The sequence below is a fragment of the Elgaria multicarinata genome, chromosome 20, assembly GCF_023053635.1.
Source record: "Elgaria multicarinata webbii isolate HBS135686 ecotype San Diego chromosome 20, rElgMul1.1.pri, whole genome shotgun sequence".
Taxonomy (NCBI): Eukaryota; Metazoa; Chordata; class Lepidosauria; order Squamata; family Anguidae; genus Elgaria; species Elgaria multicarinata.
This window is the reverse complement of record NC_086190.1, coordinates 17,921,501-17,945,305: the sequence shown is the minus strand read 5'-3', so window position 1 is coordinate 17,945,305 and position 23,805 is coordinate 17,921,501. Positions and strand designations below refer to the sequence as shown.

At 49.0% G+C, this 23,805-nt stretch overlaps 2 protein-coding genes across 2 annotated transcripts in view; one reads left to right on the top strand and one right to left on the bottom strand.

Moving 5' to 3' along the window:
- The first annotated feature begins 4,450 nt into the window (after positions 1-4,450).
- Positions 4,451-19,864, top strand: HTR6 (5-hydroxytryptamine receptor 6). Its single transcript, XM_063145290.1, has 3 exons — positions 4,451-5,158; positions 18,418-18,576; positions 19,372-19,864. The coding sequence occupies exons 1-3, from the start codon at positions 4,451-4,453 to the stop codon at positions 19,777-19,779; spliced, it is 1,275 nt and encodes a 424-aa protein (XP_063001360.1). The 3' UTR covers positions 19,780-19,864.
- A 2,225-nt stretch (positions 19,865-22,089) lies between these two features.
- Positions 22,090-23,805, bottom strand: part of TMCO4 (transmembrane and coiled-coil domains 4) — a 29,653-nt gene continuing 27,937 nt past the window's right edge. Inside the window, exon 14 of the mRNA XM_063145479.1 lies at positions 22,090-23,538. Within this exon, the coding sequence (XP_063001549.1) occupies positions 23,089-23,538 (450 nt within the window). The 3' untranslated portion in view covers positions 22,090-23,088. The remainder of the gene's footprint in view (positions 23,539-23,805) is intronic.

Below are 23,805 nucleotides of genomic sequence, written 5' to 3'. Positions count from 1 at the left end.
AGCCGTGCCTTCTGCGTGCCAAAGCGCTGTCTCCTGGTGCCAGCAGGTGAAAAGAATCCCAGGTGAGTCGCACAGCCGGGGAAAGGCCCCGACTGGTATAAAGGCAGCGCGTGCATGATTCACTGCAAGTTGGGGAAAGCGTGACGCCGGGCCCATGCACCCGGTCAGCAATCCTGGCGTTCCCAGGAATGTAATGAAGGGAAGTGCCTTGAGGTGGTTCTCAGGTAGCTATAACTGGATGCAAGGCAGGGCAGGGGCGGGAGAGGGGAGGTAAGACGGAGCGGGTTCAAAGGAGGACACAAAACAGTAAAAAAACTGCAAAGGGCTCAGAGCTTGTTTTGTAACAACATAAATATACATACACGCCTCCCTTGTGGGTTTCTTCGCTAGCGTCGAGCTGTCCACTGTCAGAAACAGTGGACTAAACTGGGCCTGCCTTAGTCCGATCCAGCAAGGCAGTTCTAAGGGAGAGTTCAGCTTAGCCCAGTATCTTGTTTCTGACAGCGGACAGCTCGATGCTGGTGAAAAAGCCCACATGGAACACACACACACACGCAATCATACACACAGGGCCAGCGCATTTATATACAAAAAGGTCAAAGAATGCCATAGATATTTATTATTATTATTATTATTATTATTATTATTAGTTATATAGAAGAGTAAAAAATGTCAGAAACATCCATTAATAATAATAATAATGGCTAAGGCAAGGCGAGCTATTTCCAGAAACAGAATGATTCCTAATAGCCATACAGGATCAAGTTATAGCAACCAAGAACTACCAAAAATATATCATAAAAGATAACAGTGTAACAACAGATCCATGTAGGAAATGCCATCAATTCCAAGAGACAATAAACCATGTAACAGGAGGATGTAAGATTCTGGCAGGAATAGACTATACAGACAGACACAATACAGCTGCAAAAATAATTCACCAACAACTGGCCATCAAATTCAACCTCATCAAACAACCTATATCATACTATACATACTCACCTGAAATAATCTTGGGAAATGCAGATCATAAAATATACTGGGACAAAATAATTCATGCAGATAAGAAAATACCTTGCAACCGACCAGACATAACAGCTATAGACAAAAAAGAAACACACACTTACCTCATCGACATAGCAATACCGAATGACAAAAATGTTGTTGAAAAGGAAGAGGAAGAAGAGAGAAAAATATACACCACCGGCCATGGAAGTTAAAGAACTATGGCAACAGGAAAAGGTCACAATTATTTCGTTAGTCACGTCAGTCACTGGCATCACATCAAAAAACTATACGGAAAACCTTCAGAAATTGGGCCTAGCAAAATACAGCCACGCCAACATGCACAAAGCAGTCATGCTTAAAACATGCTGAATTGTCAGGAAATTCCTGAATCAGTAAAAGACAGCAGGACCTGGCAAAGCCTGTCCTGTCCATCTAGAAAAACCGCCACGAGCCAGAAAAGAGAGATGATGATGATGATGATAATGAAAATTTGCAGTTATAGAAAAGGTTCAAAGAATGCCACAGACATCCATCATCTCCATCATCATCATCATCATCTGCAATTATATACCAAAGGGGCAAAGCACACCACTTACATGATCACAGTGACGCCCACAACAGCCTTGCAAGGTAGGATGAGAGACAGGCTTCATGGTGAGAACACAGTTAAGAGCGAGGGTTGAACCTGGGAGAGGCTGCCTGGTTTTAGCAATCGTGTTACATGGTTTCCTGAGATCACGCCCTCCACTTCTCCTAGTACAGCCTCCTCAGCTCGAGATCTGTGGAACTACAAATTCCATCCTCCCCAGCCAGTGAGGCCCATTCCTGAGATCACACCCTCCACTTCTCCTAGTACAGCCTCCTCAGCTTGAGATCTGTGGAACTACAAATTCCATCCTCCCCAGCCAGTGAGGCCCATTCCTGAGATCACGCCCTCTACTTCTCCTAGTACAGCCTCCTCAGCTCGAGATCTGTGGAACTACAAATTCCATCCTCCCCAGCCAGTGGGTCACCATGTCAGACATCTGGAAGGCACCGGCTTGGAAGAAGGTGGTCTTAGACGAGACTCTTTATAGAGTATCCAAATGTCTTGTGGAAAATTAAGATGGCAGAGTCCTGAATGGACAGAAAGGACTGTACCACTGCAGGTCTGGGATCACATTTTGTATACAGTTTCCTCCATTCTACCCTGCAAGTGGAAACTAAGCACCACAATAAGCAGATTGGAACCTTGATCCCTGATGGACAGCTTTTAAAAAAACCAAAAAAACTTCCAGTGGCATATAAAGACTAACCTCTTTCCAAGTTGAAAATAGCTATAAAGACTAGCCTCTTCCGGCAGGCCTACCCAGATGAATTTTAAACCTAAGAATTTTAAGATGTCCCGATGGTTATTTTAATATTGTATTGGTTTTATCTGCTCTTTTAATTATTTTCATCTATTTGATTTATATTGTACTCTTGTACTATTGTTGTTCACCACCTCGACCCAAAGGGAGAGGCAGGTAAGCAATAATAATAATAATAATAATAATAATAATAATAATAATAATAATAATAATAATGCTTGGATCCAGTATCTGCCTTACTCAGCTTGTTCAAGGTTCCTCTGCCCAATTTTAGGGGATCCCTCCTTTTGCCTGAATTTTGGGGATCCCCTCCCCCACAAACACTAGCTCATCCCATTCAGACTAGCACAGTTGATCCCACATTGGATCCAATTGAATCCTGCTTTCTCCCCTCTCTTGCAAAAAGTGCAAGGCGGCATACATAATCCTCCTCTTCCTCCTCCATTTTATCCTAACGGCAACCCTGTGAGGTAGGTTTTGGCTGAAATTCAATACCTGGCTCAACCCCCCCCCCCCCCAGTGAGTTTCATGGCCAAGTTTCATGAGGACTAGAACCCAGATCTCCCAAGTCCTGGTCCAACACTCTTAACCACTACACCACACTGCCCCCCCCTCTCTCACACACACACCCTCCTAGGGAAGCTTTAAAAATGTGGTCCTCCACATTCCTTCCGAAGTGGTACAATCCAGGCTGGTGCCCCAGGACTCTACCACCCCTGGAAGGCCTCCGCTCCCACCCACCCAGGATCAGGATTGCAGAACTAAAACGAAGAGTTCGGCTTATGTTGATTTTTAAATGCATGCAATTGTTTCCAAGCTGCATTTGCTCCTGGACCCTTTGCAACCCAAGTGTCCGTGGGGAACAGACGCCCCCCACCACACACAGCTGGGCATGTGGCCCTTTACAATACCAGCTTGCATGGTTCATGTATGCTTCCACTTCCTGCGCCCCCCAGCCTCCAGCCCAATCTCACAGAGGAGAAAACCCACATCCTTTGGTATCAACCGAGTGGGCACATTGCCTTTTTTTTTCCTGGAGATGCAAGAGCGGAAAGAAACCTCGGCGGCACCGGCAGGACCAGCCACGCATGTACCGAAGCGAGGAACAGAGCGTTTTATTTCTGTCTGTGTTATTTTGAGAGAAGCACAGAATCCTCAGGTAGGGACCCTGGAGAGACGCAGGGGGTGGGCGGGAAGCCGGGAGGGTGATGGGGTTGTGCCATCTGCCACCTTTCCGCCTTCGGTTTTTTGCCTTCAGATGGTTCGGAGATGAAGCGAGGAAAGGATGCTGGTGATGGATGGGCACCGCTTCGGAGAAATCCGTGCAGCCTTGGTTCCTAGCAGAGAGGGGAAGCAAGAAAGAGAAGATTAGGAAGAGGAGAAAGGGAAGAACGGCCGAGGGAAGGTGATAGGGGGAAAGGCACCGAATAATTTTGCATCCCTGCTCTTGAGTGGCCCAGCGATGATCCCCTAGCTCTGGCATTTGGACACCCACCCATCAAGCAGACCGAAGTCCACGGCTTCCCTCCCAGTTGGAAGGAGAGTTTGGGGGCAGTTAATACCAGCCCGATCGGTTTCTCTCTGTTTCTAGCTCTGGAATTTGGACCTCCTGAGGCAGACCGAATTTGATGACTCTCCTTCCCTCTCCCCGATGGAAGGAGAATTCAGGAGCACCAGCCTCTGCCCGACCAGGGGCAGCACTTGGACGGCTGCCTAGCTTCGGGTGTCGGACCTCCGAAATCACAACCCTCTTTCGCAAATCAGAGGACTTGACTCAACGCCACCCTCCTCTCCCCTGCGATCCTGTCTCCTCACCAGAAGGAGAGTTTGGGGACCCCATTCGGATTAGCGCCGGCGCTTGGACAGCTGCCTCCCTCTGCCACCAGCCTCGGAATTTGGGCGTTCCGAATCGCAACCCTCTTCCCCGAGTCGGCGGACTTCGCTCAAAGAAGCAATCCCATCTCCCCGATGGAAGGAGGCTTTGGGAGCACCAAGCCCAGCCGGATCAAGGCCAGCGCTGGGACGGCTGCCCTCCTCTGCTTCTAGCACTGGAATTCGGACCCCCTATGACATCTCCCCTCCCTCCCTCCCCGATGGAAGGTGAGTTGGGGAGCAGCAACACCACCCTCATCGGAGAGAGCCCTCGGCTCAGTGGCAGCGCTTGGACAGCCGCCTTCCTGGGCTTCATCGTCCTCTTGACCATGGTGGGCAACTTCTCGCTCATCCTGCTGATCTTCACTCAGCGGGCCTTGCGCAACACCTCCAACTACTTCCTGGTGTCGCTCTTCATGTCCGACCTCATGGTGGGCTCCGTGGTGATGCCCCCAGCCCTGCTGAACCAGCTCTACGGCCGCTGGGTGCTGGACGGCGCCTTCTGCTCCGTCTGGTTCTCCTTCGACGTGATGTGCACCAGCGCCTCCATCCTCAACTTGTGCGTCATCAGCCTGGACCGGTACCTGCTCATTATCTCGCCTCTCAAGTACAAGCTGAGGATGACGCCCGGCCGGGCCGTGCTGCTCATCCTGGCCACCTGGACGCTGGCCGCCTTGGTGTCCTTCCTGCCCATCAAGATGGGCTGGCACAAGATGGAGTTCGACCTCCGGCTGCTCAACGCCACCCTCCAGGCCCAGGAAGAGCAGTGCCGGCTAGTGGTCAGCCTGCCCTACGCCCTCATCGCCTCCGGCCTGACGTTCTTCCTCCCGTCCGTCGCCATCCTCTTCACCTACTGCCGCATCCTCCTGGCGGCCCGGAAGCAGGCGGTCCAGGTGGCCTCGCTCACCAACAACGGGCCGACGCAACAGGTAAAGAGCGCCGAGGCAAGGCTTTCGGACCCCCTCCCGCATGCTTGTGGTGGGTGGGGCCAGAGGCTGAAAAAGCCACAGCATCTTTGACCTTAAAGCTCTTACATCCTGTAACTAAATCTTAGGGGAGGCATTTCAACCTTTCAGAATGGGGGGGGGGGAATGCAGAAAAGCCAAATAATCAAGGGGGAGGGGCCATGGGAAAGGGGAGGGGCCTTCTGGGGAATCCTGAAGGGCTGGAATGGGGCCCCCAGAGGGACACGTTCCCCCCCCCTCAGCATGGACTGAAGGTAGGCGCTCCTCCTGATATTTTGAACTACAACTCCCATTGACCCCAGCCCAGCATGTCCAATGGGTGGGGGTGATGGGAGCTGTAGTCCAAACATGCGCTGGGGTTGGCTTATAAAGCTGTATGAGCCTCAGGACCGCAAACCCTAGCGGCGCGCCTCACCTATTTATTTATATTTGTTGGCGTTTATATACCGCTGAATAGAACAGAATCTCTCAGAGCGGTTCACAGCATTGCAATACCTACCTGTGCGCTGCCGTTTCCAAGGTTAGAGGGCGGCAACAAGGGACAGGGCCCAGTCAGTGGTGGCCCCGCTTGTGAAATGCGCTCTCCAACGAGGCCAGCCTGGCGCCAACGTTATCCTCCTTTTGACACCAGGCAGTGAGCCGGGGGTTGGACTTGATGGCCTTATAGGCCCCTTCCAACTCTACTATTCTATGAGTCTATGAATTCGCTCTGCTCCCGGGCATTTGACAGCACGCGACAGGGCATTTAATGTTTTATTGGGACCCCGGTATTTTAGTGTTAACTGCTTTTAGCGGTTTCCAATCGGTTTGTTTTTTTAAAAACTTGGTATGTTAAAGGTTTTATATTATCGTTGTTTTTTAAAAAAGTTGTAGCTTGGGTTGTAATTTTTGGGCACCGGCCAGAGCGCTTTGGCAATTGTGTGGTACAAAAACGAAACATTTGAGGGCCGAAGAGGTAGACCACGAAACCGTTTTGCTACTGTTGTTGGGATCTCAGGCCTGCCCCTAATCTGGCCTCTGTCGCATTCGCTCTGTGGGGTGGGGGAAAATGAACTCTTTGCATGCTCAGAGGCCGCTACACAGCCATGTCATCACGGGGCACCTCCCACTGTCTTCCTCGCATGGGACGCTCTGACAATACCGCAAAAATCCAGAAAATGAAGACGCATGGGAGACAAACATATCCATCCAGAGAAAAAGGTGCCTGCTGAAACTCTGTATGATCCCCTGCCCACAGCTGAGCTTCCTTCCCAAGAGCATTAGTTGATCCAATGATCCCCTAACTCTCTGCCTGTACCGGATTGTCGCTAGATTGATCCATCCTTCTATAAGCCTTGCAGAACAGCCTGTCTTGGCGTGAGTCACTGAAACTGGGCATGCCGCCTTCCCCATCAGCCTCTTGGCATGATTGCCTTGTTCAAGACAGCAACTCCTTTATAGGGGTTTGCCCACCGCCTCTCTGCACGAGTCACGGCTGCCTGTTTGGCTCCTCCCAATCTGGGGACGCTGGAACACCGAGTCTCTCCAGGCGGGTAATCCTTATGCACTGTAAAAGTAAATCTTTTTTCGGGGTGGGTAGGTGGGAAGAGAACTTTAGGGTAGGGTGAAGTCTGGCCTGCTTCTCTGAACCCCTTTTTCCTGGCCACATCCCCTTCAACCGACCAACAATCACAGAATCCTAGAATACTAGAGTTGGAAGGGGCCTACAAGGCCATCAAGTCCAGCCCCCTGCTCAGTGCAGGAATCCACCCTAAAGCATACTTGACAGATGGTTGTCCAGCTGCCTCTTGAAGGCCTCCCGTGTGGGAGAGACCATGACCTCCCTAGGTAACTGGTTCCATTGTCGTACTCCTCTGACAGTCAAGACGTTTTTCCTGATGTCCAGCCAGAATCTGGCTTCCTTTAACTTGAGCATGTTCTTCCGTGTCCTGCACTCTGGGAGGATCGAGAAGAGATCCTGGCCCTCCTCTGTGTGGCAACCTTTCAAGTATTTGAAGAGTGCTGTCATGTCTCTCTTCAATCTTCTCTTCTCCAGGCTAAACATGCCCAGTTCTTTCAGTCTCTCTTCATAGGGCTTTGTTTCCAGACCCCTGATCATCCTGGTTGCCCTCCTCTGAACATGCTCCAGCTTGTCTGCCTCCTTCTTGAATTGTGGAGCCCAGAACTGGATGCAATATTCAAGATGAGGCCTAACCAGGGCCAAATAGAGAGGAACCAGAACCTCACATGATCTGGAAGCTATACTTCTATTAATCCAGCCCAAAATAGCATTTGCCTTTCTTGCAGCCATATCGCACTGTTGGCTCATATTCAGCTTGGCTATATGATGCCAGTCTCAAAAGGCTATTTTAACATTCTGGTTTAGAAACCTACAAGGAGAGGACGCTGTGACAGAATGTGGCAGCGCCTCCTTCCCCCTTTGATCTTCTTTTGGGATTGGTGGGTTACGCATTAACCATTTTTTATTAAATATAAAGATTTTTCCGTACTTCTGCAAACCTCAGGGTTGCCCTGGTGTGGGTGGATGCCTCTATCTTGTTTCTCAGTGGGCCCATGTCGGCTATCGTCCTGTGGGCCCTCACCACCCGAGTTTACTTTTCAAGACAGTGATAAAGCTCCAGGAAGACCAGGAAACGTCTCAAGGATCGGTTTCTCCCCTATGAAGATCCTTGCTTGTGAAGATCTGGACCAAAAGGCCTCCTCGTCAGAAATTAAGACAATTAACACATTAATATAATGAAACATATGGAACCCCGCCCTCCACAGCTCATGATTCGAACCCAAAACAAAGGTGTTGGCTTCAAATGGGGGCAGTCAAACACACTGTCCAATTTCCGGACTTTTCTCTCCAGAGGGAGAGGGCGGAACGTCTTCCGGAGGACCTGGAGGTAGACTTCCGAGGCAGTCTGTGGGCAGCCGTGCCAACCTGCCGTGCCAGCCCCTTCGCTGAATGCAGAGTCCATTGAATTCAGCAACAGGCAGGGCCTTCTTTGTGGTGACCCCTCATTTGTGGAATGCCGTTCCCGTAAGCCACAGGTGAGCCACCTGCGGGCCGCATGAGGCCTTCGACTAGGCTCTGTGCGGCTCACAGAACCTCAGTCACGTTTTGCCCCCGCTGATCAGCCATCAGCCGGGAGATGGAGAAAAAAATCACTATTACAGGCAAACACCGTGTAAACAGAAGTCGTGATTTGGATTGCTGTGGGGGAGAGGGTTTAACTCCCCCCCCAGCAATTCTGGCCATTGTTTCCCTGCTGCTAATGGCGTGCTTGATCGCAGGGTAGGTGGGAAGAATTTAAGTTAGTCACCCGGCTGGGATCGCTCCAGACACCATCAGGCTCTCCGGCTACTAACAGAGAAATAGTGATCTTGATCAGCAATACTGGAGAGAGGGGGGGGGGGCGTGCAGATTTTAAGTTCCTTTCCCCCCCTTGTCTACTAATATATATTTCTCAGATGACAAACTCACACGCTTTCCATTTGTCTGGGGGACTTCGGTCCGCGACGAAAACGGAATGCTTTATTACTGCTGTCAACATATATTAGTTTGCAGTTTTTATGAGATTTTGTTGAGGAGGGAAAGGGAGGCGTTTTATTGTCCCTAAGCCGCAAGAAAAGGCCTTACAACTTGCAGGCAAAACAAAAGGGAACATGAAAGCACGAAGCGTACAGAAGACCCTCGAAAATCCCACCCGCCACATCCCTGAAACATGCTACACTTTGGGCAAGACAGGCTGGCGGCCAGAATGTCAGCGGCACGGTAAATCCGTTCCGGGTTTCAGTTACGGAACTCTAAAGAAGCCATCCAAGAGGTGAAGCACCTCTGTTTAGAGCAGAGGTTCCCAAACTTTTTCAGGTCAACGCCCCCTTGGTTCCACAAACTCAAAATCATTATTCAGAACAGCGGTTTTCAACGACCCACTAAAGAAGATAATAACAATAAAATTCAAAACAGTAACCATTAGTTGAACATGTATTCAAAATCCAATTACATTTTTTTAGTTGATTCAGTTAAACTTGATCCAGTGATATCATCTTTTCACAGTCTGATAGTCATTTAGCAAGAATATTAGATATCACATTTAGTAACTAGGGTAGATAGAGTACTTCACTATTCTGTAAATTCTTCATGTGAGCTTGATGAAGTGATACCAGGGGGATCTACACTCCTGCTTTAAAGCGCTTTATAACAGTTTTGACAACTGTTGGGGCCCAGGATACGCTCCATATACAGGTTTCAAAACGTTTTCAAAGCGCTTTAAAGCGCTTTAAAAGCAGTAGTGTAGATCCCCCCCCCCCCGTTTCCCAATGTCTGGTTTAAAGTCACTTAACGTGAGTCTTAAATCACCACGTTTAGTAATCTGGAGTCGATTTCTTTGCATGGAGAGAAGTAGGCAGACCATGCTAAAACCACATTCCACCAAATATGATGTTGGAAATGCAACCAGGAGCTTCTGAACCACTCTCCGTAGTGCAGGATAGCGGGGCACACCAAGCAGGGTATGTCTCTTCATTAGCGTTTTGGTGCTTTTGAAACATTTCAATTCACTGTTAAAAGGACTCTTCTTAAACGGTATTAATACATGTGTGGATTCTTCCCCTATATGGCTTGGGACCAAACTACCTTCTCCCATAAAAATGTCCCTGGGTCTTAAGACCTTCTGGAGAGGCGCTTCTCGGAAAAGACCACCTCGAGCGCCCCCCTGCTGCCCCTTTGCCTCTTAGCATCCCCCTGCTGCCCCCTTGCCTCTTTACGCCCCCCTATGCATTCCCACCGCCCCCAAGGGGGCAATACCACCCACTTTGGGAACCACTGGTTTAGAGTCCTGACTGGTACTGAATGAAACCCAGAGCAGGTTCACCACCCCACTGACATCGGCATCACCAGCCTCTACTCGTTTTTGGATTTGGGGACTTTCTATTGAAAAAAAGGCCCAGGTCCAATCAATCCCCATTGTCTCCAGCTAGAGAAGTGAATTCGCTGAAAGATCTTCTGTGCCCCAGATATACGAATCCGGGAAGGCGATACAGGTGCTGTGTTTCCTGCCCTGCTTTATCTCAGCAACCTTAAGGACTAGAACTTTGTTTTATAAAGCATTGAGAGGTGAAAGTCTCAGGAATCTGAGTTCTATTCCTGATCCCCGTGCCTGCAAATATACACACTGTAATTAACCTTCATGCAAAAGGCACTGGGGCGTCAGTGGTGGCCAAACAGGGCCGGAGCCCCCGAAAAGTAGCTCTGAAGCCCCAGATGTTTGTGGTGACAGAAGGAACCTGCTCTCTTTCTGCTTGAGGAGAGATACCAATCTTCCCTCTCTCTCTGTCTCTTCTCACTCGCTCTTTTGTTCACATTTGCAGAAGGTAACGGCACTCACCAAAACAATAAAGTGGGAGAGGAGAATGTCAGGAGCATTGTTGAGGAATATGGAGAAGCCGCTCATCAGAAGGCGAGGGGAGGGGAGCGTGAGCTCCGGAGTCGTCACTCAGCCTCACCCCCATGCCGGTGCCAGGTGTCAGTGGGCAGACGGCAGCTGCTCAGCCGGGAACAGAGCACAGGGTGGCACACACAGCCACGACTCCCAAACGCAGTCTGGGCGCTCCAATTCTGCCAGTTCTCTAGGCAGAAGACTGCCTGGCACGAGAGACGGGGGAAGGCCCCTGGGCGTGGTGTAGAGCCCCATCGGTTCTGTGGGGTGGAAGTTAGGCCTCGTCTTGAGTATTGTGTCCAGTTCTGGGCAACACACTTCAAGAAGGATGCAGACAAGCTGGAGCAGGTTCAGAGGAGGGCAACCAGGATGATCAGGGGTCTGGAAACAAAGCCCTATGAGGAGAGACTGAAAGAACTGGGCATGTTTAGCCTGGAGGAGAGAAGACTGAGGGGAGACATGAGAACACTCTTCAAGGACTTGAAAGGTTGCCATACAGAGGAGGGCCAGGGTCTCTTCTCGATCATCCCAGATTGCAGGACATGGAATAATGGGCTCAAGTTACAGGAAGCCGGCAGGACATCAGGAAAAACTTCCTGTTAGAGCAGTACAACAATGGAACCAGTGACCTAGGGAGGTTGTGGTCTCTCCCACACTAGAGGCCTTCAAGAGGCAGCTGGACAACCATCCGTCAGGGATGCTTTAAGATGGATTCCTGCACTGAGCAGGGGGTTGGACTTGATGACCTTATAGGCCCCTTCCAACTCTTCAATTCTATGATTCTAAGTGGAGTATCCATTCCTGGCCCGACACACTCACTTCTCTCCTTTCTGCAGGGTAAACTTTCATGCAGTTAGTCTCTGGGTAAGTACAGTCCCCTCAGTTAGTCTCTGGGTAAGTACAGGATTTTCCCTATTTCTAATTAAACTACCACCATTAAAAACAAAACTTATCGTGCATAGAACGTAAATTAATACAACAGACTTTAAACCTGCTTTCCACCTTCTTTTGCCCTAATCTCGCCCCTTTCTCCCAATAATCAGTGGTTTTCCTAGTTTTTGCACAGTCTTTCTCCCATTTTAAAAAGATTGAAATTCCTCTCCTAAAGCTGCGTTATGGGGAATAAGAGCTTTAAGCTGCAATATACCTGCATTTTAGCATTTTGACCATGCCCATTTTGCCTTCAGCCCCGCCCACTCCCAGAATACACCCCCAAGAACTTCACTGTAATTGAATTTGGCCCCTGGGCGGAAATAAAACCCCTATTCTTGTCCCAAACTCTCAAGGGATCACAATAGCATACAACACCCCTTGCATCGTATGTGCTGGTTTTACACTCCAAAACGAAAAGGCTCTAAATGTGCTCCCTTGCCCAAATGCTGATTTCACAACGATAGCGCTCTTCTCTCTCCACACATTCTGTAAAAGGAATTCTAATCAATGCTAACCAATATAATCTACAGGTGTATTTTAGAAACTCGCTGCAGAAAAAGCTTTTTAATTCACGTAGAAAGCCGCGTGAGAAAACCATCTACACCTGTCTTCTGGTTTAGCAACTTCTCTCCAAAGTAGATGTTCTTATGCAACGTGATGCACGCACACCCAGGAGAGAAAGCAGGAAGGAAGGAATTAAAAGAAAGATGGAAGGAACGAAAGAAAAAGAAACTTGGAAGGAAAGAAAGAAAGAGAAACTAACTCACAACAACACAGAGGCACAGTAAGAGCTTCATCAGAGGAGTGTTTTATCCCACGTTTACTACAGGCCGCTCACGGTTTTTCACGGGTCCTTTTAGTGATGCCGTCCACCTCCCACACGTCTCCCACCCCTTCCGGTTGTTTTCCCGTTGCAAAAGACCTGGAAAATCCAACTTTTTCGGATATAGCGAAACGTGCCGCCATTTCCTGCTGCGTGCAGGAGAAACTGCGGGATAAAAACGCCCATTGAATGGGCCACGTGGTCATTGTTTACTTCCTCTTTCTTCCCCGTGTGAACAAAGAGGAAGTATTGTGGGACAGAAACACGATTTCCCCCCCCCCACTCCATCTGGTGAGGCTCTCAGAGAGCCAGTTCACACTCAACAGCTTCCAGCTTAGAACGACCTTGGTCAAAAACAACGACATCCGTTGCTGAGCGTGAAGCATTAAACATACTAGCTTCACTGAAAGTGCCTTAGCATTAGTTGGGCAGCCCCGAAGTGCACTGAAGTGCATCGTCCAGCAAGGATCGCTAGCCACCTTGAGCACCACTTTCTTGGCGGGAAGGCAGGGGCACAAATCCATCCGTTCATTTCTTTAACCGGCGCGCGATAAAGCTGGAGTGCTCTGAAGCAACGGCCATTCTGCAGAGATGGCGATGTTTGAATCATAGACATCGCAGGAAGAGTGGGGGAGTCCAGGCATTGAGCGTGATTAATCTAGCCTTCTTTTTGGAGATCAGTCTGCGTAAGGAAGAAAATAAATAGCCATGGTAGCGCGGCAAGACCAGCCAGCTCTAAGCTCTCAGAATTTCTCTCTGCTCACATGGGCCTCGGTTGGAAAATCTAATTAACCCCATGGCAGGTTCAATAAGCACTCAAACTAGCGGAAAACTGGGCGTGTCAGCAGGGTGTTTTTTTGGGGTGGGGGGGTGCAAGGAGAAAGATTTATGAACACAAATGAATAGCACCATCTTTCTCCAGAATGGGGAGGGGGAAAGAGACGCCTCTATAACTCAGAAGTCACCTTCCCCTGTGACAAATGACTAATGTTCCAGGCAAACGAAATTTAATTTGCCAAAATCATTTAGTCACCGACGAGCTCGTTAAAGGGAAATGGCGCTTTTCCCGGGGTCTGCGCGGGCGCGCTTCTGTACTCGCGGATCCCTGCAGGCGTGGAAAAGGCAGATTTTTGTGCTTTATTCTTTTGAGCTCAAGAATTTCAGCTTGAAATAATAAAACACAAAATCAGCTCTCTCGGCCCTCGTGGCTGCAGAATCTAGCTTCTTGGACATCTCGGCTTGAAATAACCAAGCACAAAATAAGCAACTAGTCCTCATGGCCGCAGAATCTAGCTTCTTCAGAAATTCAATGTTTTCTTTTCTTAGTTTGTGTGTCCACGTATCCCGCTATTGAAAGAGGAGGTAATGTGCCATGGAAAATGGCAGATGTAACTCACCAACCATTGCTTCTACGAACGTCGCATCCTCAAGGAGAGGAAAAATCCTCCCAAGTTTAATTGCATTTAAATGCTTTGATATAGCTTCCCACACACACACACACCTCCCTTTCCATTTTTTCTTCCCTTCACATCAGGGATCTTCAACCCCTCCGACAATCAAATGCCCAGTTGCAGATTCTTGGCTTAAGAAATGTTTTTAAAAGGCAGGAGCAAAGAAAACTGGAATCCTGTATTCCAATTTACCAGGAGGGGATGAATAAGGAACGGCTTGAATTATTTCCTTTCCGGAGGAGGATAAATGCATGCAAGATAAATACCGCTCTTCCTGCATACCATTATTTATTCTTTTCTGCTACAACACAGCCTCCGAAAATGTGGTAAACAACCTCATTGTAAGCGTCTTTTTCTCTATAGTCTCCTGCGGTTCTCTCTATATGCAGCCATTCTTACCCCAAGGCGACATAATTGCCTTATATTGATGACACACACACAAAGATGACGGAACGTCGCAGGCTGTTTCCAAAGGACAAAACTCAAAACCAATTCTGGAAAGTTTGGAAAGACCTAGGGAGTTGTGGAGAGGAGGCGAGGAGTGAAAAAATAACAGCGTGACCTGGTTTGATGGTCCACGTGAAATCGCTCTCATTTCGTGCACCCTGGTGGTCAACAACTAGCAGCCCGTGGCTGAAATCCGGCCGGAAGGGGCCCAGATCTACACTTCTTGCAGATGGCAGAGCAGTGATAGAGTTAGCGTAGAAAGAGGGGGGAAACACCAAAACACTGGTACTGCAAAGAGAATAAAACTCTGGTGTTCGATGAAGTAAATGAATGGTTTTAATAGTTTGCTTTCAAAAATAATCCAACGATTAAAACAATAGTAAAAATTGTGTATTGGAAGCTCAACGTTTCAGACCAGAAGTGGTCCTTCCTTTGGAGCTAGAAGTCAAGACATCGAGGTATTAGAAAGCTGCACATATTCAATATTTTCACAATACATTAAATATATATATATATATATATATATATATATATATATATATATATATATCAACGTACCTTGAAAGAACTGGAACAACACCTGTTGTTTGATGATTTATACAACAATATAGACCTGCCCTCATGGTTTTCATACTGAAAATTATGAGGGCAGGGTCCGAAACGTTGAGCTGCTGATAGACCTTCCAAGAGGGCTTCAAACACATGATTTTTACGATTGTTTTACTCGCTGGATTATTTTTGAAAGAAAACTATTTACTTCATCGAACACCAGAGTTTTACTCTCTTTTCAGTACCAGTGATAGAGTTAGCGAAAGTTTTACTTCCAGGATAAAGGGGAAAGGTTGCTTGTTCCTCTGCTTCCCAGGGTGGGGAAAAGAATCGGAGAAAGGAACTGGGCGTTTTACCCGTTTTCGGTTGCCGACCAGTTGCTAGGAAATTGTTCATCCATCTCTCTTGGTAGCCATAGAAATAGAGCCATATCAGCACCATGGACAGCAGCACTGCCTAAAATCAACATGGAGGCCTGGCTGATCCTTCTTTAGTGGGGCTGTAAATCCATTCTGCTGAGGCGATTTTGCCTGCAACTAAGTTTAAGCAAATCTTCATCTTCCTCAGACCCCCGCAGCAGCGCTGATCAGAGACGCTGAAGCCTGAAGAAAGAGTGAGACCAACCTATAATTTAATCCTCTAAAACTTCACGCGTTGGAGGAAGGAAAAGGAATCTTTGATAGGACAGCCACACACCCCACACGTGAGGTTCTAGCGCTAAACAAGGTCCCACAGATAAGATTAGTCGGAAGCCTCAGCAACTGAAGTTGGATCCCTGCAGATCAAGCGGTAGTTGATTAATCTACTGATGTGGTTGAATATATCAGCTTAGGCTGAGATCCCAACTGCACCCTTATCTGGACAGAGATAGCCTAGCTACAGTGATCCATGCTCTGATAACCTCTCGTTTGGATTACTGCAATGCGTTATACGTGGGGCTGCCTTTGAAAACGGTCCGGAAACTTCAACTGGTACAAAACAGGGCAGCACGGTTACTAACAGGGACTGGCCAACAAGACCACACCACGCCAGTCCTTTTCCAGCTTCATTGGCTGCCAGTCCAGGTCCGGGCCCGATTCAAAGTGCTGGTATTAACATTCAAAGCCCTAAACGGCTTGGGGCCAGGCTATCTGAAGGAACACCTCCTCCCATATGCACCTGCCCGGACCCCAAGGTCATCCTCAGGGGTCCTTCTCCGTGAGCCCCTACCAAAGGAAGTGAGGCAGGTGGCTACCAGGAGCAGGGCCTTCTCTGCTGTGGCACCCCAGCTGTGGAATGAGCTCCCTAAAGGAGGTTCGCTTGGCACCTACATTATATGCTTTTAGATGCCAGGTGAAGACGTTTTTATTCTCCCAGCATTTTAACAGTCTATAAATAAATTTTAACGTGGTGTTTTAAATTTGTAATTTTGAATTGCTGCTGTTTTTATCTGGTTGAGCTTTTTATATTGTATGTTATATCGTGTTTTTGTGCTGTTTGTTTTATACTTCGAAGGGTTTTAATTTTTGTGAACCGCCCAGAGAGCTTCGGCTGTTGGGCGGTATAAAAACGCCATAAATAAATAAATAAATACGAGAGAGAAAGAGAGAGAGAGAGAGAGAGAGAGAGATAGTTCAACATTGGAGGGGAGCCCTTTGAAGCTGCCAGGAGTGGGGGCCTTTTCCTCTCTGATGTCTGTGGAGGGGGGCATGTCTGGGGCAGATTGTGGGAGAAGCATGGTTCAGCAGAAACTCTGGTTTTCCCGTTTTCCCTGACATGCCCCTGAAATTGGAAGAAATATACATCAGCCCTATCTAATGCAGCCAAGCGGTAGGATTGCTCTGTAAAATTTCCTGCCCCCGTTCAAATCCTGCACCACAAACACAGCACTCAGAATTCCTCCTAGAACTCAAAACACACTTGCATGCCTTGTGCATGGCTCTGAACAGGTTTTCAAATAATATGGATTTCCCCTATGGCAAAGCCTGAAACGACGGAGCGCAGCGAGGAGCAGGTGAGGTGGAACGCCAGGCACAGGAGAAATATATATATATGAAGCGTCTATAGCAGGGGTCACTTCCCATGGCTCCACCCCCTTCCTTTAGCCACGCCCCTTCTCCCCCCACCCCAATCCCGGCTTTGGTGTACTTTTCCCCTCCATTCTAAAACATTGAAATGCCTTATCGAAGGCTTACTTATTAGCAGGAAGGATTTTGAGCTAAATCATGCTGGAATATTCAGTTTGGCTTTGGTATTTGCAAGGTTTTCTCCAAAATGGAATTCAGCTCTGGAAATGCGAGAACCAAATTCCTATCACTGAAATATTTGGCCTGGCCCTCTCTGGCCTGTTAGCCGTCATCTGACACAGGCCACGTGCCTTTTGATGGAATCATGAGCGCCAGAAACTTGGATTCCCCCCACCTCCAAGAAGAAACCGGAGTTATTCTTACACTTGGCAAATTTCACATCTCATTGAAGCTGCAGTCCAGAACATGCAATTAGAATCTAGTCCATAACAGAGCCAGGGTATTTTTCCCCGCCCCGCCACGGCAACCCTTCTTTGCAAAATAAACGGTTCCATTGTTATTCTAGAATACAGGAGGCGCAATCTTAATCACGTTACGGAAATTCTTAATTTACAAAAGGGCTGGAAAACGCAGGCGCCCACGGGGGGAGTACGAATGCGTGTGAGAATTTTTTTTGGTCGAGCGACGACCGCCAAATCGCCAGCTTATTGAATTAAGACCGGAGGCAGAGATAACAATTTCATTTACAGCTGGAGGAGACGGAGCGAGAAAGACAGCCCCGGCGAGCGGCCTTGGCTTTGTCGGCTGAAACAGTCGAGGCTCAAAATAATAATAATAATTAAAAATCTAATTAAAAAAGCCTCCGTAATCCATCACCAAATCTCCTCTCGTACAGCCAAGCCAAAAGGTACGACATATTAATTAGATTTCATGTAACTGGATTAACCCACCCACCCCCAAATTAGTTTCTACAGATGGTAAGAAGGAGGAAAATAGCAGCTTTCGAGAAACAGAGCAGGACTTCCTTTCCGTGAACCGGATAAAAAGCCATTACCAGCCAACTGGCCTTCAGAAGGAAACATTTCACACATTTTTAGCGGGTCACCCAGCTGGGTTTGCCTTACGCCTGCAGCGTGGGTCAGGGTTCTCCCCTGAAAAGCGGCCCAGGAATATTTTAAATAAAATAAATGCATGTCAAATAAAATGCCCGTAAGCTAAAGCGAATTAAAAATTGGCACAGCATTTATTAGTTACAGCTAAGCGTATTCAACATGGCATAAGGCAGGCATAGAACCTCTTTTAGCCTGAAGGCTGAATTCAATTTGGAGAAGCTCCCAGGGGCTGCATGCCAATGGTGGGCGGGGCTGACAGAAAAGGGGTGGGGCCAGAGACAAAATGGTTGGCACCAAGTATAACAGCATATTTTCCCGTAAAGCCTGCCAGCAACTAAGCTTTGTAGACCTCCAGATATTTCTGGCTACATCCAGAAATCTCCAACCATTGCCTCTGCCAGCTGAGGTTGATGGGAGTTGTAGTGCTCGCTTTCTCTCTCTTCCTTGTGCACCTCATTCTCTTTGCTCTTCCTCAGGTGCACCGAGCGCACAGCCAATCGACAGGCACAAGCGACAACCGGAAACTTGCCAACAAGCACAGCAAAAGGGCGCTGAAGGCCAGTTTGACTTTGGGCGTCTTGCTGGGCATGTTCTTTGTGGCATGGCTCCCTTTCTTTGTCTGTAATATGGCACAGGTAAGTTCCGTCCTGTCTTGGAACAAACTTGCTCACCTGAAACAATCTTGGAAAATGGGTATCGTAAAATATACCGGGACAGAACAATTCATACAGACAAGACAATACCTTGCAACCGTCCAGAAATAACTCATAGACAAAAAAGAAAAACACACTTATCTCATCGACATAGCAATACCTAATGACATCAAATGCCATAGAAAAGGCAAGAGGAAAAGAGAGAAAACTATACACCAGTGGCTATGGAAGTTAAAGAATTATGGCAACAGGAAAAAAGTTTAAATTATTCTGTTCGTCATATCAGTCACTGGCATCACATCAATATTTATTTATTTATTCAACATCCAGAAAGCAGTCATAATGAAAACATGTTCAATAGTCAGGAAATTCCTGAATCATTACAAGACCGCATGACTTGGCAAAGCCCTTCATGTCTGTCTAGAAAAAGAAAAGAGAAATAATAATAATAATAATAACAACAAAATAGATGTTTTGAAAATTCTCTTTTAAGTTCTGGAATCATGACCTGGGAATGTTTGTGGGAGCAGAGACCCTTGATGGCTGTTTAGCTAAGGCGTGGTCTGTACATGCAGCCACAGGGGGTGGTCAAGTCCTGTGGCCGTAGCGTGGACTATACCACTTCGGACAGAGGCTGAGGAATCGCACATTTAATGCTCTCCTAGGGTTCTCTCTTCCTCTCTCTCTGGATGTGGGTGTCATCCATGTATTCATCCAAGGAGCTTCGGCTATTGGGCAGTATAAAAATGCAATAAATCCACTTTCCGTTCTCTCCAGGCTGTCTGTAACTGCATCTCTGCGGACTTTTTCGACATCCTCACCTGGCTGGGCTACTTCAACAGCACGATGAACCCCATCATTTATCCCCTCTTCATGCGGGACTTCAAGAGGGCCATGGCGAAGTACTTGCCGTGCTGCCGGCGCACCTGGGAGGGACAGCCCAGCCCCGTCTCGCTCTCCATGAGGAACTCCAACAGTGGCCCTCGGCCGGGGGCGTCCCTCAAGAACGTCCTGAGCCTGCCGGGAGACACCGATTCCGGCGACTCCATCACCCAGGCCGACGAGCGCGGGAGCCAGCGTTTGGGCTCTCTCCCAGCCACGGGAGCAGACTCGGTGAACCTTTTCGACCTGGAGCAGACGGACCAGGAACTCCACATCAATCCGTTAAACACTCCCATGGACTGAGAGGCCCCACCAGCCCTTCACAGCTGGAGGTCCACCCCGGCCGTCTGAAAACCAGAGCTTGGTGCAGCTGGCCATGCCGAATAGCTCCTGGTTGACGTATCCGTAGCAGCAGCCTTTTTATACACGGCTCGTCCGTCCCGTCTCTCTCAGCAGCACAAATGTCCAGGAAGAACAAGGGACGCATGAAGGTGAGGGAGAAGAGTATAAGGATATGCACATTATGCACAGGCGTTGGGAGAACGCCCGGCGAAGGACGAAAAGAGGATGGGCAGCAGGCAGCCGTGGTAATCGCAGCCAGCCAAAGGGATGGTCCATGCTCTGCGTTTTGAGGTCTCCAGCTCTTTCTCTTTCTCCTCATCATTCCTGTTTGCTTGGCTGATGGGCAGAGAGCCCGGGAGCAGGGAGGGCCCGGGAGCGAGGAGGCCATGGCATCTCCTTCTCCTCCTCTCCACCATCTTTGCCTGGGCCTGGGCCAGGGCAAGAGGCAGGTGGAACAAGGAGGTGGCCATGGGGAAGGAGGAGGCACAATTCCAGGGGGCTCTTCTCAGTGGGTCCTTGCAGGCGTGGGGGTCCTCAGGAGCTGCCCTAACATGGCTATCCTTAACACCGGCCCTGCAAGGAGACACATATCGTTTACAGGCGCTGGGACTATTCCCTGTCAAGGACACAGCAAAGCAACTTCAAAGATACGCGCCTCGTTCTCCTGGCACACAAGCTGACCCCAGGGTGGTTTAACGTTCTGGTTTTAAAAAATAGAACCATGAACACTGGAGGGAGCGATGGCTTCTCTTCTCCCTCTTCAGTAACGGATGACTTTTTTCTGCCGGGGGAGGCGGGGTGGCTGGCCATGAATCTGCTGCAATTCGGTTACCGAGTTTTCCAAAACAGGGCCCCTATTTATGATGTGCTTTGGGCTGGGAAAAGCCAGCGTTGTGACTTTCTCACCTGTCTTTCATGAGCAGTGGTTCTCTGCCGATATTCCCCGATATTCCCCTACTTCAGTTCTCTCTCTCTCTCTGTCACCCGAACTTTCCACAGCTTGGCTTGCTCCCATTTTCACGCAATCACTAGAAAAAGCAGGGGGGAGGTTGTGTGTGTGTGTGTATGCGTGTTCACACGTGTGTCGTATTTTCAACGAACACCTGAAACTCGGCAAGGAAGGATACCACTTTTAATTTCTTGCAGATGGGTCTCTGAGTAGCTCTTTCTTCCCAGGTGATCCTTTAGCCTTGACATCCAACTTTCCCCATGTTTGTGGTGCAGGCCTGAAACGCAACCTTCCATTAACCACCATCTGTGTCCTTTTTAACGTGGCCAGGTCACTTGGGGGAGCATCCCCCAAATCCACTTGTTACGTTTGTTCGCAGTGCGGAGGAGAATTCCTGGTCGCAGGCCAGAAGGCACCAAAGAATCGCTGCTTCCGGACACACGAGCGCGCCCATTTTGCCTGGCCCTGTTTCCCGACAGAAATCGCATCCTGATTTAGACTGTGGGAGTGTGTAAATTGCTACCTTCTGCACATGGAAAAACCCACCACATGCCGGAGGGCGCATTTAAATTGCAGACAGCAGAAGTGGTCCTTATTATTATTATTATTTCCCAGCGGACACAACGAACACTTCCAGCGTGCATATTCTCCTAATGTCCTACATTTCACAGTCTCATGAATCACAAAACAGGCATTCTTCTAGAGCAAGGGCTGACCAGATGTCCACGTCACTGCCCTGGCGGATAGAAACGGGGATCGCTTGCAACGATACTGAATAATTCACCAGAGGTTGAATCGTGCCCCTCACGCGCCCCTGTTTCCATATACCCCCCCTTTTTTCTTCTGCAATGGGGAACAGAAGGGTGACAGGCCAATTCAACCTACAAAAACAGAAGCTAATGGCCAGGCTGGATCCGCCATGTCTAGGGGCGGAGAGATTCTGATGGCTGCTCCAGATGCAATGGGGAGAAACGCAGAGATGAATGCCCAATGTGTGTGTGTGTGAATGTGTGTGTTTGTGTACAAAATAATTTAATACATTCTTTTATTAAGCTGCACGAGGGGTCGTGAACATCAGGCCTGGGGACAAAATCCACCCCTCTGAGGTTGCCCAGCTGGCCATGCCCTCTTCCCCAAACACTTGACTGGAGGTTCCCCAGGTTTTGCGCCATTTCCCCCCCCCACACACACACATTCTAAAAGACTGAAATGCGTCTCTTAAGGCTGTGTGACTGGCAGGAAGAGCTTCAAGGTAAAACAGGCTGGCTTTTTTTGGTCCCGCCCCCTGGCCTTTGGCCCCTCCCACCATTGGAACGCCTCTCCAAAACCGAATCCGTTCCTCGGTCCCAGAAAGGTCCGACACGCCCTGTTTGAGCCCGGCCTCGCATTGGCCCCCGTCCCCACCGTCCTTTTTTTCCCATCTGTACATTTGTAAATAAAGAGGTTTGCATCGGTTGGTTTTGCTTGTTTTACGCGAATTCAGCCATAGCAAAACGTGTGAATTTTTTTTTAAAAGAAAGGAAAGTAACTGGCCAAAATTGCACATTTCTGCCATAGGCGAAAGCGTGAAATTGCGCATGGCGGGTTGCACATTTTGGGGAGGGTTTGTGCATTTTGAGGGGGATTTGCACAAACGTGTGAATTGGCGCAGATGCGAATTCACACACATTCGGGAAAATTGGAGAAAAGTCCGACTCTGTGGAACGAAAGGCACTCGGCCATCCACGAAACGCAAACGGGTCGTGACCCTTAAGATTGCTTTTTTTGGGAAGGGTTAGAGTCGTTAGAACCGCCTTTGCCAATCTCAGCCCCCCCGCATGTTTGGACTACTTCTCCCATCATCCCCAGGCAGCCCAGTTTTGCTGGCTGGGGGTGATAGGAGTTGGAGTCCAACAACACCGAGAGGGAACCAAGGATGACACAGGATGCATTAGATCTCCACCAGGTGGGTTTTTTTTTTACTACGATTCCCAGCATTTCCAAGCATGGGCCACACTGGCTGGGGCTGATGGGAGTTGAAGTCCAAAATATTTGGAGGGAACCAGGCAGGGGAAACCCACAGTAGACAAACCTACGGAGAGAATTGTTTTCAATCATGAGCCATCCGGGGTAGCATATTTCGCAGTATGAGATGCAGGGAAATACGGGAAGGCTACATCTGTCATGCCCTGGCGCCGAAGTTCTTGGAGACAGAACCACACGTAGACAGAACCTGGGACTGATTCTGCAAGGGCACTTAGGCGCCGATGGCAGCATGCAGGAATTCGCAGAAGACCCAGTGCAAATACTACAGTACCCATCGTGCTGCATCCTCATGCCCGCTATCTCAGCATCGGAGGCGGCGTGCTAGCAGTGCCAGAGCTGTGGATGGTTGCTCCAGAAAGTTCCGGGGAATTTGAAGAGCCGGCGGGGGACGAGTCCTCTAAACCAGCTCGGTTTTGGTCCTGATCAGTGTCAGCCATATCGCTCTGTCGAGGATCCACCTCCGGTGGGTGGTCTTTGAGGCACAATCCATGGCCGGATACTGGCTCCCACGACCAGCGGTCGCGTTCCCCAGCGAGGCCATCGCTGCCGCCATCGTGGCTCTCCTCCCCAGCCAGTGCGCTCTGCTCTTCCCCGGCGTCAGGCGGCGTCAGCTCCGGGATTTCCTCCGGTTCAGCAGAGCGTGCGGCGAGGTTCCCCCGCTCGTCCGAGCGGCACTGCTTGGTTTTGATGCCCACTGCCTTCAGGATTGTGTCCATCTGCTTCATGTAGTCCAGGTGGCCGCTCACCTGCAAGGGACCACAAAGTTTCGTAAGGGCCCCTTGCGGAGTGGGTCTGGTCCATGGAAGCAGACCGTGATGGGTGATGGGGGGGGGAGATTTTGGGGTTCAATTCCCCTGCCTCATGTCATCTAAGAATGCTTTTCCCCGTACAGCAGGGGTGAGGGACTTCAGGCCACAGGCCAAATGCACCCCTCCAGGGTTCATGCCTCCTTCCCCTGAGGGCACACTAGACACAGGTGCCGGGCCGGCTCTACCATTAGGCCAACTAGGCAG

What these genes read in the sequence shown, in the direction of transcription:
- HTR6 (XM_063145290.1), top strand. Translation starts at nt 4,451, where the DNA reads ATGGAAGGTGAGTTGGGGAGCAGCAACACCACCCTCATCGGAGAGAGC. An exon ending in ACAACGGGCCGACGCAACAG is followed by an intron (nt 5,159 to 18,417) that starts GTAAAGAGCGCC and finishes GCTCTTCCTCAG; the next exon opens with GTGCACCGAGCGCACAGCCA. An exon ending in TTGTCTGTAATATGGCACAG is followed by an intron (nt 18,577 to 19,371) that starts GTAAGTTCCGTC and finishes CGTTCTCTCCAG; the next exon opens with GCTGTCTGTAACTGCATCTC.